Raw genomic sequence first — 14,132 nt, 5'->3', positions numbered from 1 at the left:
ATTAATGACCTATCGATGGTAATTTTAAAAGCGGTATTAAAGGTATCGAACCTCATTCGAGTGAAATCAACTAACCTCCCTTCATGGTTAATCGAGTGCTTCTTAAAATCTGAACGGGAAAAGTTATAGACAGAAGTAATATGTATCTGTCGTTATGAGGGGATTCATGGGATGTACACGGATATTGCAGAATCATGCCATTCTGCACTTGTAGAACTTTAGAACTATAACGTAACCTTTTCTTCGCTGCTTTCCAAACACGTTTTAGGAGATTTTCGGAAATCGATTGAAAACTAATTGGCATGGTAATGAAAATGAAAGATTCAAAACTAACATGCATCAAATATCTCGAAAGTACAGGAAATAGCAAAATATTGATACGAACAAACCAAAAATATTTGTTATAATGATAGAAACTTTTTTGGAAAGTTTAACTATTGGCTACTTTGAAATTATTAAAGAGGGGGTGGACAAGGGATACCCTTCTCCCACCTCCCGCCCCCTACCTCCCACCTCCCACTTTTAGAATATTTTTTTCTCTCCCACCTCCCCACCCCCCCCTCACCTCCCTCAAAAGCTGTCCACCCCCTCATTAAAGAAGATAAGACCTATTTTAGAATAAAATCGAAGAAATCATCTAGATTTCTGTGCTTGTAATATCACAAACAAAAATGAATTATATACCATATCAACAAACATCTCTTTTTACATGAACCTCTGGTTTTTCAAAATCTTGATGACATATTTTTTCCTTTATTGTTCATAATATATTTTATTTCAAAGGGTACGTTTTAAAACCATATCCGGAAAATTTCTAAAAAAACGAGGAGAAAAAATAAAAGCGAAAGAATATGTCTGTACGTGAATAGTAGTCGGAAAAATAATGAGAGAACGGAATTTTATTTCAATAGATAATATGGCCATTAAATGGAGTAGCCAATCTCTTGTATTATATGTCTACAGAAATAATAACTAGCCCATCTTTAAAACCTATGTAGAAAAGTTTATAGATATTAAATCAGTAGGAGACTATATCAAAACTATGAGATGTTGTATATTAAGTTTCATCTGTTTTCTCTTTTTTAGGAGGCAAAGAAAGGATGATCCTCACAAAGCAATGCAAAGACAATCGTAAGTTTGTCGAATAAATATTTTTCAGTAGCCATTTAAATGTTTAAGAATCAAATTGAAAAATCTTCAATCGATACAATTATGTGACAACCTATGTTACTGATACAAAAAGGGTACATTTTGTTTAGCTGCTACTTTAAACAAGTCCAATCACACTTGTTGTAAATACATTTTAAAAATGTTGTTTTTTTTGTGGGGGAGGGTAATTTTTATTGGTTTTTTTTTTGTTTTTTTTTTTGTTTTTTTTTTTTGGGGGGGGGGTAATTTTTATTGCTTTTTTTTGGGGGGGTTGGCCTTTAGCTAGTACTGTTTTGTTTTATTTTGAATATGTAGCAATTGTAAACTGCAGAATCTGTAAAAAGTATCATAACCCATTTTAGTTTCGTGATTTGAGAAGGCAACAAGTTTCTTATTTTTAAATCTCTTTATATTATATGCAAAAGGCATTGCCTTATTCTAATGGGTTTTTATTAAACGATATAATTATTTCATATTTAAGTCAACCAAGAACTTCAGCAAGCATATACAAAAAAATCTACAAGACAATACATCATTTGTTCTTTCTAGATTCTCCGTTACACATTGCCTGCAAGTTAGGAAACCAAGAGGCTACGTCATTCCTTCTTCATTACGGCTTCCTCGTTAACACTGTCAACCAGTCGAAGCAGACGCCATTATGGGTAGCCATATCAAAGGGAAATCACTCTGTATCTGAAATACTTCTAGCAAATATTGAAATTGATGTAAATATTTACGTGAAACAATCAGTAAAAGGAACTAGGTAAGTTTTCCATTGTATCATTTTCGTAACGCTAATTCTATTGCGGCAATATTGAAAGACTGTTAGTTTCAGTTCTTGTTTTGCTGTATTTCTGGTTTAAAACTTTAAACATCTTTTTGAATCATATTTCCATAAAGTTGGTTACCACAACCACTTCTCGCTACGCCTACTAGAATGACCGAGTAGTTACGATTACATACGAGGTTATTGTAGGCGTTCAGTGGTTGTCGTTTGTTGATGTGGTTCATAAGTGTTTCTAGTTTTTTATATAGATTAGACAGTTGGTTTTCCTGGTTGAATGGTTTTACACGTCATTTTTGGGGCCCTTTATAGCTTGCTGTTCGGTACGAGCCAAGGCTCTGTGTTGAAGGCTGTACTTTGACCTATAATGGTTTACTTTTACAAATTGTGGCTTGGAAAATATATGATGGAATCAAGATTCTCAGAACGTCTCAAAAATTTTCGATCATTTATACACTCAGGTAGTTATCTATGTCTTTGATACGGTCCCTCTATGGATAGGCTACCATGTGACATCGTATATTTCATCAATCACAGTTCATTTGTAGATTGGATAGTAAAACAATAATGACTAGATTGCAGTCAAAATATCATTTATATGTTAGAACCTATTTGCCTTTATGTGTTTTTAATAATTCAAATGTTTATTAAATATCAAGTATAATGAAAACGCAATTATATGATTCATGGTTTTAGACGATCCCTGTACGCGTTGTGTGTGTAGTATTTAATACTGCGTGCTGTTGTGCATTGTGACAATAAACCTGGGAATAGTTTATAGATATATAATGTCCCGGAATAAACTGATTATTTCTGAACGTTTATCATTTGATATTTTGTATTTCAATCATAGCATGGGAAAATGTTGGAAAGCATGAAGAAAATTAAGATTTTTTTAACGATATTTCTGTTATAAATATTTATCTTAGGTCGGAAACACAGTGGTCGGAAAGCAGAAAGATAATTAAACAAACGGATTTTTTTCTGTCACAAATATCTAATTATTTCATTAATAGATACTACCAGACCAAGAGAATATTCATTATTAAGGTTAAACTGAGAATGAATTTATTCTAAATAGAATATAATTTGAAATGTTATATATACGTGCATTATATAATTATGTCTCACAGGTTTGAACAGTCATTACATTTGTGAAAATTATATGCAACGTATGAGCACCAATGAGCAGGGATGCGTACCCAAAGTTAGCTAAATATCTTAATTTTAAACGGTAGTGAATGAACAAATACTTGCATGGTTTTAATTCACAAGGATTTTAAATCCTTGCATCTCACAAAAAACGTAATAAATATTTTACAGTAATCATAAAATTTAATTACTATGTTAATTATTTTATACTGTTTTAGTATGGTTTTATAAGTCTCTGCTTATATTTTGTATAGCAATATATCCATATAGTGGAAAGTTAGACTTTAAGAAGAGATTGATTTGATGCATAAAATGCCCATCCGTAATAACTTGACGTTTTATATTCTAAATTATCGGAAAATATTCATTAACAGGAATGTATGTTAATTATAGAATTTCAATTCTTTTTTATTTGTTTGTTTTAATAGTTAAACCTTATAGCATATTAATCTTTGCACTGTGGTACGATTTTGAAAATTGTATTCATTGTGTTGACCAGCTGTCATACACGTCTTGGTTCATTCACATTATATATAACCCTGTTCACACGCACACTATCGGTTTGCGTTCACACAAATTCCGGATTAAATGGCAATGAATCCGGAGTCAAAACACTTGAGGTAGGTAGAATTCAAATATTAGATTAATATATGTGATGACGCAAATGCGTATTCTTATCCAGAATATCAGTGCGTATGATTTCTATTTACTATTTCTTGCGCAAATATACCACGTGCATGCATAAATATTAATTTCACTCGCGAATGTGAATTTTCGCGTTTCTTATCTAAATTCAGGACACGGCAGTAAGAGCTTGACATGTGACTTTCAAGCATAGTCATCATTACTTGCGGAATTCTGACCTCTAGCTGTTTCTCTTTTCTTTTCTTTTTCGAGTCACTGTCCTATTATAAACCTTGACATTTTCGAAAGGAAATAGGAATAGATTACTTTAGATGTATTCGGCAAAACCTTTGTTTCGAAATTTTGGGTCCTGAATTTCTTTAAACTTCGTATTTTATTTGGCCTTTTTAACTGTTTTATTCAAGCGTCACTGATGATTCTTTGCAGTCTTAACTCGCGCCTGGCGTAAAGCATTTTAATCCTGGTATCTTTTTATATAAATTGGTTCTTTTGAGAGTATGTTCAGGTATTCATAAAACTTCTGAAAATAAGATATTCTTCAAAACCAAGTTTTCCAGTAGAAAATTTGGATTGATTTAAGTAGAATCAGGAAATCCTTAAAATTTGAGATGTTTTATGAGACCAAAATAAGTCTCTATATAAGAGGTCCCAATGAAGCTGGTGTGTTATATACTCTCAAGAAAAATACACGAAACCTTATAAGTTGCATGCAACTGGGTTTCATTTCACATGGTAATTGGACTTTAAATTTATCTATACAACATCTACCATGAAAATAGACAGCTTCAAATACGAGTTAAAAATAATTGAAGGCATCCAGGAAACAAAATATGAAGATATGATAGATAAAATAAATGCATGCAGATAATAAAGCAAACTGAGTGCTTAAATTTATATTGCGATTGGTTTGTGCAATCTGCATTAGACATCCGGTTTGCAGAAACTGGGATTTGCAATAGGATTATGAAAAAAATGGTGTACTCTTCCAAGTAATAAATAAAATAGTCGAGCCTTAAAATCTAAATTCAAATAGTAGCTGTATTTATACACTTTTCTATTCAAAACTATCCAACATTGCTTTCAACTGACTTGTGCAAGAATCTACACACAATTACATATTTTAACTAAATGTGTTTTAACATCATCATTATCTTATTCTATTCACAGTCAATTATTTCAATTCAAAAGCAAACAAAAATGCAGCAACAATTTTTTGGTGACCAGTCATCGGTCTTGGGTTCTTTTTTTTAAAGAAAGCAACTTGTTTGATAGATGGTTGTGATATTTGAGAAAAATAACTTATGAGTAGTTATTAGTTTGTTCGGATATATACAACTGTGTTTAAGGTCATTTCAATTTCTAATTGTGTCTTTTCATGAAAAAGCTGGTAAAGAATTTTTTTTCCAGGCATATTTTCATACTGATGATTAAAAGAAGGTATTCGATACACGTCCATGATAAAGCAAATCAACAAAAAAAAACGGCCTTCAACAATAGACAAAGAGTCCAAACCATATGTTTGCCTAAAAAATCGCCCAGAATCTAATAAAGGATAAAGGTGCGACATAAACTAACAGATTCTATCAAAGATTTGCCATCAAATACCAAATTATTTGACTACAACTACTTGTCATGACTCATATTCCTGACTTTAACTAGACATAGGAAAATGTGGATGGGGTATTTCATTTTTTAGCATTCAACCCTCTCTTTGTTTTCACCGGTAGTTGCAAGTGCGTTCAATTTCATCTTAATTGATTAGTTTTCCTTCCGAAGGTCGATGTTTCTCTCGGGCATTCAAATTCCCTGCACCAATAAAAACTGACCGCTATGATATAACCAATAGGTCTGAAAATGGCATTAAACGTCAACAATCAATCAGTTCAAATCCTCGTGTTTATGTCCCAATCCATTGAAGTTTGCAGATGAAATTTTTTGCGACAACAAAGCTTTTCTCAAACAATCAATCATGTGACGATAAACACTTGCGCTCAATATCAGAACTTGCATAAAAATAAATTTTGCACACCATGTCATGTTGAAAATGTCAAAATGAGTACAACTTTATCATTCGAGAGTACCTGATGAACATTACTTCATTATTTCTACAGGGAAACCCAGAATATAACGATTTTACTTCAGGCAGCCATAATTGACGACATGAAATCGGTTATTGCAATTTGCCATCGCAATCCAGATACGAACGTTGAAGATGCTACGGGGTATGTTGTATAGTGTAGATTAAACTGTAAATGCAGTTGAACTTCATCTCTGTTTCAAAATATAGCATTATATTTATTATTTGTTCAATATTATTGTTTATTGTGTGTGCATTTGAAGTGAAGTTTTTTGTTCTCTTTCTAAGAAATTCGCGCGGTCTTACCATCTTCTGATGTTTTGATATTATGATGTGCTTATGTTTCATTTCGTTTTGGAGTTGGTTTCAAATTATGGAGAACCATCAGAAACACGTGTTATGTGAGTCATATTTTATTCTTTATTTTTATACCCCGCAACTGAAAGTTGGGAGGCATATTGTTTAACCCCTGTCCGTCCGTCCGTCCCATTATGGGTACATAGCTATTCCAGATAACTCCTCCTACATTTTGAATGTTAGGAAGTTTTCACTTTGCTGGCTGTTTGTATATATATTGAAGGTGTGCATGTGGTCAGGGTTTTGATTTTTATTGATATTTGCTCTTTTGGGAGATAGTTGAACTTTGTCGTTTTTTGTAGTATTTACTTGCATAAGAGGTGCATAGTGTTTCAGGATAACTTCTCCTACAGTTTGAATGCTAGGAAATTTTCACTTTGCTGGCTGTTTGTACGTAATTGAAGGTGAGCATGTGGTCAGGGTTTTGATTTTTATTGATATTTGCTCTTTTGGGAGATAGTTGAACTTTGTCATTTTTGGAGTATATACATGTACATGCATAAGAGGTGCATAGCGTTTCCGGATAACTCCTCTTACAGTGAACCATAGACCTATGTGCTCCCATACTCAACTTTGTGTATTTTAAAATAACACTTTGCATCTGTGGGGGCATCATTTGTGTCTCCCAGACATAATAGTATCTCAAAGAAAGTCCTATATTGACTTTGTTATAATACAGTTACTTCAGAGTGGAGTGCGGCATCCCTTTGTCTAGTTTCTGTCTGTCATATGTCCTTTGTGCTTGACCTCATTTTCATGGTTCAAAGACTGCTTAAAACTATGTATTGAATTTTTCATGTTCATTTCTAACTTATTGTGAGTAATAGAATAACTTTATTTGGTATATGGGATCTTTGCATGGTCTACATGTCTTTCAAACAGGGTTCACCTCGTTTGTTGCACTCTTGTTTCATTCCAAAATCAAACAAATGTCTGAACTTTTAAGCACACCTGGCCAAAAGTGCCATTGTAAGCTTTTGCCATCACTTGGCTTTCATCATCTGTTGACTTTTTCTCCTCTGAAACTACTGGAACCAGACCTGGACACAATCACAATAAGGTTATCTAGTTTTATTTTAATCTTGACCATGTCGACGGTATTATTTAGTTTAATTGCGTTTTACTTAGTTAAAGTTATTCAGTTTTTTCATCCTAGAGTTGCTTTTGAGCTTGGTATATTGTAAAGACATTTGTCTATATTTAAAGTCTTGATTTTGAATTCTTTAATATTTTTTGTTTTGTGTTTTGTTTTGTATCATTTTGTTTGCAATTGCAATTTCCCAACCTTCTTCAATTCTTGTGTGTTATCGATATTTTCATTAATCCTCGTTTTATGTGAAACGTAGATGGATGGTTAAATTTCACAAAAAGACAAAGATGAATCTTAGACGATTATACTTTTTGTTTGAGGTTCCTCTAAACCATTTTGGATAACACCGTTTGGTTTATGAACATTAATGGTGAAGCTCATTCTAAAAAAACACGTGCAGTGATATGTCAAAATATTACACAACTTTATATTTTCTTAGGAGAACGGCTTTACATTATACAAGTTGTAACGGAAGAACAGATGGTGTTCTCACCTTACTGCATTGTGGGTCTGATATAAATAAACTCAGCAAAGATTTAGAATCTCCTTTGTACTTAGCATGCCAAAATGGCCATACTGATGTTGCAAGATTGTTACTTGAATCAGGTGAGAATATTTTGAATTAAAAGAAATAACCTTCAAGTAGAAGAGTAATTAGGTAATCGCCATTGGGACAGGTTTAAATCATAACTACTACCTACAATGATAGATTTTACACAGACCTGCAATTGGTCAACGGGCACACTTAGAGGTTTGGCTAGCTTTAAAACCAGGTTTAATCCACCATTTTCTACATAAAGAAACGCCTGTACCAAGTCAGGAATATGACAGTAGTTTTCCATTCGTTTCATGTGTTTTAGCTTTTGATTTTGCCAATTGTTAAGGGACTTTCCGTTTTGAATTTTCTTTGGTTTTTTTGTTGTTTTACTTTTTACACTATGAACCATTCTCAAAATCTCAATTGTCACTTTGTGAAAAGTTGAGCAAACAACTATTTAATCTTTTTAACTTTTTTGATTCGAACGTCACTGATGAGTCTTGTGAAGACGAAACCTGCGTCTTGCGTACACAATTCTAATCCTGGTATCTATAATAAGTTTATTTATATAAAATAACTGAGTATCCCATATGGATATCATATAGTAAACATGGATTTGCGAACGTCAAATCCCAAATTTACGATATAGAAGTGAACTTGTTGCTCCGGCAAACAACAATCAATAAAAAAATCAATATGTTGATCCGGTAGGGTAAGCTGTTCCTACTCCACTAGTTTATAGAATACGTAATCGTCATGGCATTTCTTACTTGCCTATCAAGTCTCGGGCACTGAAGCCTAAATGTTAACAAACTTCCTCATTTTTTCCTTTGTTTTTGGAAAATAGACTAAATTACCTTATCCCGATTATCAAGGACGTAAATCCAGTTCAAACAACCCTTTTAAAATGATTATACTTCGAAACTACATTTATTTAGATGGAGGTTTTCAAACGGAATTAGGACAACTCGGACCAAAGATGAATCGGACAAACACATCTCAGACCAATTTAAAGACAACTCGGACCAGTTTCAAACACTGTTCAGACCAATTTAAAGACAACTCGGACCAGTTTCAAACACTGTTCAGACCAGTGATTCGTCGTGGCTTTTAAATTTTTGTTGGTTTTTGTCTAGATTTGACTGAAATTGTTTTATACATATACATGTATAACATAGAAATCAAATCGAACATTTCAAAGTATAGACATATTCATAAAACCTTAAGGTTGTCTTTTAAAGTACACGGATGTCTGAGGACTCATTTTTAAATTAAATGCAAGTCAAACTATTTCTTTAAACAATGAATACGTTTTCATGTTTCTTTAGAAATAAAGAAGTTATATGTTATCAAATAAAATTATATTACTAGTACATCAATCTTGACTAAAATCCTCTTTCCTTGTATAGATATTTTAATGAACACGGATATCAATTTGATCCGAATCTTAAACACATGACACATCATTTATAACGACTTTTTTTTTTTAATTCATTAGGAATAAATTATTAGCTGATATTTAGAAAAATCGCCAACGTATTATTTACTACATTTATCGGCATTTCGTGCATAATTCCTTTTTGGTGATAATTTTTCATATCATGCTACTCGCTTGAGATGGAAAATTATCGTTAGAAACTTAAGGATGCACATGACGTTGTCAATGTATACATTAACGACGTCATAGGCAAACTAGCGATAAACAGATTATCAATGGTCTTTCAAACTCGAGGATGTCGCCCTTTGATGAGATTGTCGCTGAGAAACACTCTCTCGTTTGAAAAACCATCGATAATCTATAAGTATATCAAAAATCTGTGTTGATCAGCATATAATGTGAGAATTAAAAGAAAACACTGTCTTAAAATTTTCCATTTACTTTGTCAATAACACAGATGAAATGAACCAAAAAATATTAAATATGACTATTTGACAATTACAGAGACAACTATTTTAACTTTTCCATCCTCCTTTGCCGACTGTACTCTTTACAGCAAAGTTAAATTCTGTACTTTCGTCATTAGTTCAGATTGTTACATAAATTAAACACGACCTTAAAAGTAAAAAATCTCATCAAAAAGAGTTGGTTAATCGTCTGATACTTTCATGTTTTAAATGAGATATCCCAGCTGATGAACACATCTCTCTGTTTCTTCAATTTAAGTAGTAGAAGATGTAACATTGTTCTCTATGATTACCTTATTTTGGGCCTATTAGGACATAACGTGCGAATTGGTACTATCTTTCAGAGTTTCTTTTCCAAATGGTTACATCAAAAATTTTTCACAAAGTTGTTCTTTATCGTCACGCTCCAATATTTATCAATTATGGACTATTAACGATGTTAATACTCTATATATGGACCTGTTCAGATCATATTGATCGAGGACGAAGTCCGATGTTCAATATCATCTAACAGGTCCATATATAATTTTTTGACCGAGTGAAAGTCCTTAATTTATACATTACGTATATAAATAGTGTAAGTTTGAAAATGGTATTGACTCGATGTTACTATTTTTGGAAATGATATTGATTCGATGTTACTATTTTTATTAACATGGAGTCAATATAATTTTTTAAAATAGTAACGTCGAGTCAATATGTCAAAATTGTAAAACAAAACCAAATGTATATTGTGAAACACGTGACCAAATAAACCAATGATAAATATGTATTGTTAACGTCAAAACAGAAAAAAATACCGTTAACGTTCTTCAGTGGCATTCTATTGTTTCTGATTTGAAGGTCCACAGTAGAGGTCATTATAGCATAAAAGAAAGTGGAAAGTTCACTACCTTGCAAATGTTTTTGATCATACATTTTTTTTCAGGAGCGGTTATCAATAAAACAGAAAAACGAAATGAAACCATATCACAGCTAACGTGTCAAAAATATCCATTGATAACTGCGATCGAAAACCGTCACACCAACATCGTGTCTTTGTTAATTTCGCACGGTGTCGACATCAACCTTATTCTTTTAAATGACAGGAGACCATTGCATATCGCCTGTAGTGCGGGGACATTAGAAACAGTGAAGGTCATAATAAAGTCAGGTGGAGATGTTAATATCAAAGATTCATTTGGACAGACTCCACTTTTCTATTGTTTAAGAAGTGGGATGTTTCAAATTGTTGTGCGATTTTGCCGAATAAATAATATATATAGTAACTTTGATCAAAAACATAAAATCGATGAATATTTAAAAGTTTTAAGAGAAGGAAACAAAATTATGGAATATCTTTTAAAGTGTGGTGCAATCGTCAACTGTAAAGATATTCATGGATTATCTCCTTTAGATTATGGAATGAGGACACATCGGCATATCTCAACTTGTATTTTGTTGAAATATGGTTGCAAAATAGATCGGAAATATTATGAGGAAACATCATGGCTTATAAATGAAACATATAATTATGAATCAACAAATTTATTCTTTTTGTATATCTTAATTAAACATGAACTAAAATTCAGAAATGTACTACCGTTAAATATAGAAAGATCGAACATCATAACTGGAACCAGCACAAAAGATTTTATATTTGAAGAGTTCAGGAAACCAGCATCACTGAAAGATCAGACCAGAATTATTATACGAAATACAATACACGCCATCACAGGAAAAGAGTTTGAATCGAACATTCACGGCCTTCCTTTACCAAAGACACTTAAAGCTTTCCTTATGTACTGTGAAATTGAACCAATGTTAAATATCCAAGACGAAATTCTGTGAACATATTAAACTATAACCTCCTTATCTATAATTGAAGATTTGAGTACTCTTTACTGTTGGCTCTTACAAGAAAGCCTATCATAGAGGTCACACGATTTATATGAAATGTTTCTGTGGTATCGCGTGGTCTACAGTAAAATTGCATTAACTCTATCTCTATCACGATGCTTGGATAGACGTTTTTCCTTTGAAAAACTTGCTATTTTAAATTTACATTAATAAAAGTATTTAAATAACGGCATATTTTACTGCCAATGAGATTAGATTTGTTAACGTAATACCAATGTTGTTAGCTTTATCATTTAAAAATATTATTCACAAATAACGTAACCAAGTATCGGAATTTTGATTAGGCCAAATCCAGATTACAATTCCAAAACTGAAAATGACTAGCGTACTAACAAATGGAATTAATTGCAACAACAATATCATAACTTACATGTTACGAGTTCTTTCAAACGGTGAAGTTGATAGGCATGCAAGAGGTCATGGCTTTAATTATTTACGTTTATAAATGCTGCATTAGCTGACAACATTATATGTCAAATCATTCTACAAACAAAACATACATTAAATAATATTATCTTTTTATCGCTGTAAATATTTTCAAAGTATTACTGAAGACCCCCTTTCACTGCGAACAGAATTTTTGACAATCTAAAGGACAATTCCTTTGTAGATATGCATATGAGCCGGCAATGTACCGTTGTTTGTACGGAATTTTGTGAAGCTAAGGTATTCAATACAAACAAAGTAAGTCCTCAGATTTTCTGTTCAATGTAATGTTCTTTGAAGCCATGACGGACATATGATTAGCCAAAATCTCATCCTTGTCAAATGATATATTTTTGTACGTGTGATTACCTGAGTGCTCATTTATTCCTAAATCTTTTACAAGACACTCATAGTAATACGATTTACATACAAAGACAATATTATTTAAAGCTTTGTCCGCAGAACAACAACATATTTATCGTGAAGATATGATAGACATTTCACAGCTTCTTTGTCTCTGAAAACGGACTTTGGTCAATCATTCTTACAGTTTTTCAACTTATGAATTCGATGTTTTATGAGAGACCTGATTGTTTTGACCCATTCTGACAAAGTGTCCAGTTCAACTTCTTCTCGTTTAGCCCATGCCCTGGCGTAGTCCTCGATTAAATCCATAATTATTTCCTTGGTGTTGGGGTTCTCTGAACTTAGGACCATGAGATATCACCTTTCGTAGATGTTCATGTTGAATTATGTTTAGATCCCCAGTAATAACATGGCCAGAGGGGATGTAAATATAAGACGAGTGGGAACAGTCACATGTCCGAGTTTTTTTTTTTTTTTTTAATTCTTCTAAATCAAGGTCCTGCAATGCAGTTAAATACTTTAGGTGCAATGGTTTTGGTATAACTGTTGGATACAATAGGGAACAGACTGATTTTGAAAAAAATGTGGAATTCTAGATGTTACCTCCTTGTGATGAAGAACGTTGCTGTTGATTGGATCAATTCCTTTATTTGAAAATTGAACTGGAAGGAATTTCCTATTTTCATCATGTAAAGGTTCCGATCTTACTGGTTTAAAAAGACGGAAAAGAGACTCAGTATTAAAAGGCAAATAATACAGTAGATGAACTATGTCACCTAGGCTTCGTGATTACCAAATAAAATATCTCAGGAGCTGTGGCAAATATTGAAATAATAATGGAGGTAATAATGGTCAGAACGAAAAGCTCTATTTATAACCTGATTAAAATTTCTGAAAAATTGGTCATCCAGTTTTGGAGTAATTGCCTTTGAAATGTTGTTTTTGACTTTTCTGGTAGTTCTTGGTTATTGTTCCGAAAGCTATAGGAGCTTGGTTAAAAGTTACTTGATCAACATTTCAGTCTAGCCTAAAAAATCCGAAAAATCGACCGGCCTTATATAGAGTAATAACCTCTTAACGATAAATTTCAACAAAGTTTCAGTTTTCACTTTTACATTAAAAACAAAAGCAGCTATATTTAGAATGAAATTCGTAAATATGAGATCAGAACGACTGAAGTTTGTGATGTTATCTTGATAATTATGACAGCTATGTAAACAGAGTAAATTGAAAAAATAATCAGCACAAAAAAAAAATATCTATCTTGAAAAACATCCGAAGAATCCAAGAACCTATTTTGGAGTTATTGTCTGTTCTATATTCATTTAATAATTTTCTGCAGTTTTATATTTCTGTTATCTTGAAAACTATATCAAGTTAAAAGTTTTAATTACAGAAAAGATCAAAATGACCAAATCTTACCTACATCTTATTTATTTTTAAGAAATTCTTAATATTTGTTTAATTGGAACATAGCGAATGTCACAATTCAATGAGAGAACTTTTCTTGTTTAAACAGTCTCTCATGTTACACTATTGTTTCAGATAAGGGTGAAGGTTTGGTACCATTAAAACGTTTAAACCCGCTGCAATTGTTTGCACCTGTCCTAAGTCAGGAATCTGATGTTCAGTAGTTGTCGTTTGTTGATGTGGTTCATAAGTGTTTCTCGTTTCTCGTTTTTTATATAGATTAGACCGTTGGTTTTCCCTTTTGAATGGTTTTACACTAGTAATTTTTGGGGCC

The 14,132-nt window shown here is 32.4% G+C and overlaps 1 protein-coding gene across 3 annotated transcripts in view; it reads left to right on the top strand.

The window, feature by feature from the left end:
- Nucleotides 1–11,763, top strand: part of LOC127714194 (putative ankyrin repeat protein RF_0381) — a 33,693-nt gene extending 21,930 nt beyond the window's left edge. For all 3 annotated transcript variants that reach the window (XM_052220210.1, XM_052220212.1, XM_052220211.1), the window contains 5 exons: nucleotides 1,087–1,131; nucleotides 1,699–1,912; nucleotides 5,842–5,952; nucleotides 7,694–7,860; nucleotides 10,626–11,763. In XM_052220210.1, the coding sequence (XP_052076170.1) occupies nucleotides 1,087–1,131; nucleotides 1,699–1,912; nucleotides 5,842–5,952; nucleotides 7,694–7,860; nucleotides 10,626–11,527 (1,439 nt within the window). In that variant the 3' untranslated portion in view covers nucleotides 11,528–11,763. The remainder of the gene's footprint in view (nucleotides 1–1,086; nucleotides 1,132–1,698; nucleotides 1,913–5,841; nucleotides 5,953–7,693; nucleotides 7,861–10,625) is intronic.
- Nucleotides 11,764–14,132: the final 2,369 nt, after the last annotated feature.

This window comes from Mytilus californianus, unplaced genomic scaffold, assembly GCF_021869535.1.
Source record: "Mytilus californianus isolate M0D057914Y unplaced genomic scaffold, xbMytCali1.0.p SCAF_9, whole genome shotgun sequence".
NCBI classification, from domain to species: Eukaryota; Metazoa; Mollusca; class Bivalvia; order Mytilida; family Mytilidae; genus Mytilus; species Mytilus californianus.
Note: the sequence above shows the minus strand (reverse complement) of the source record. Positions and strands in the feature narration are given on the sequence as shown.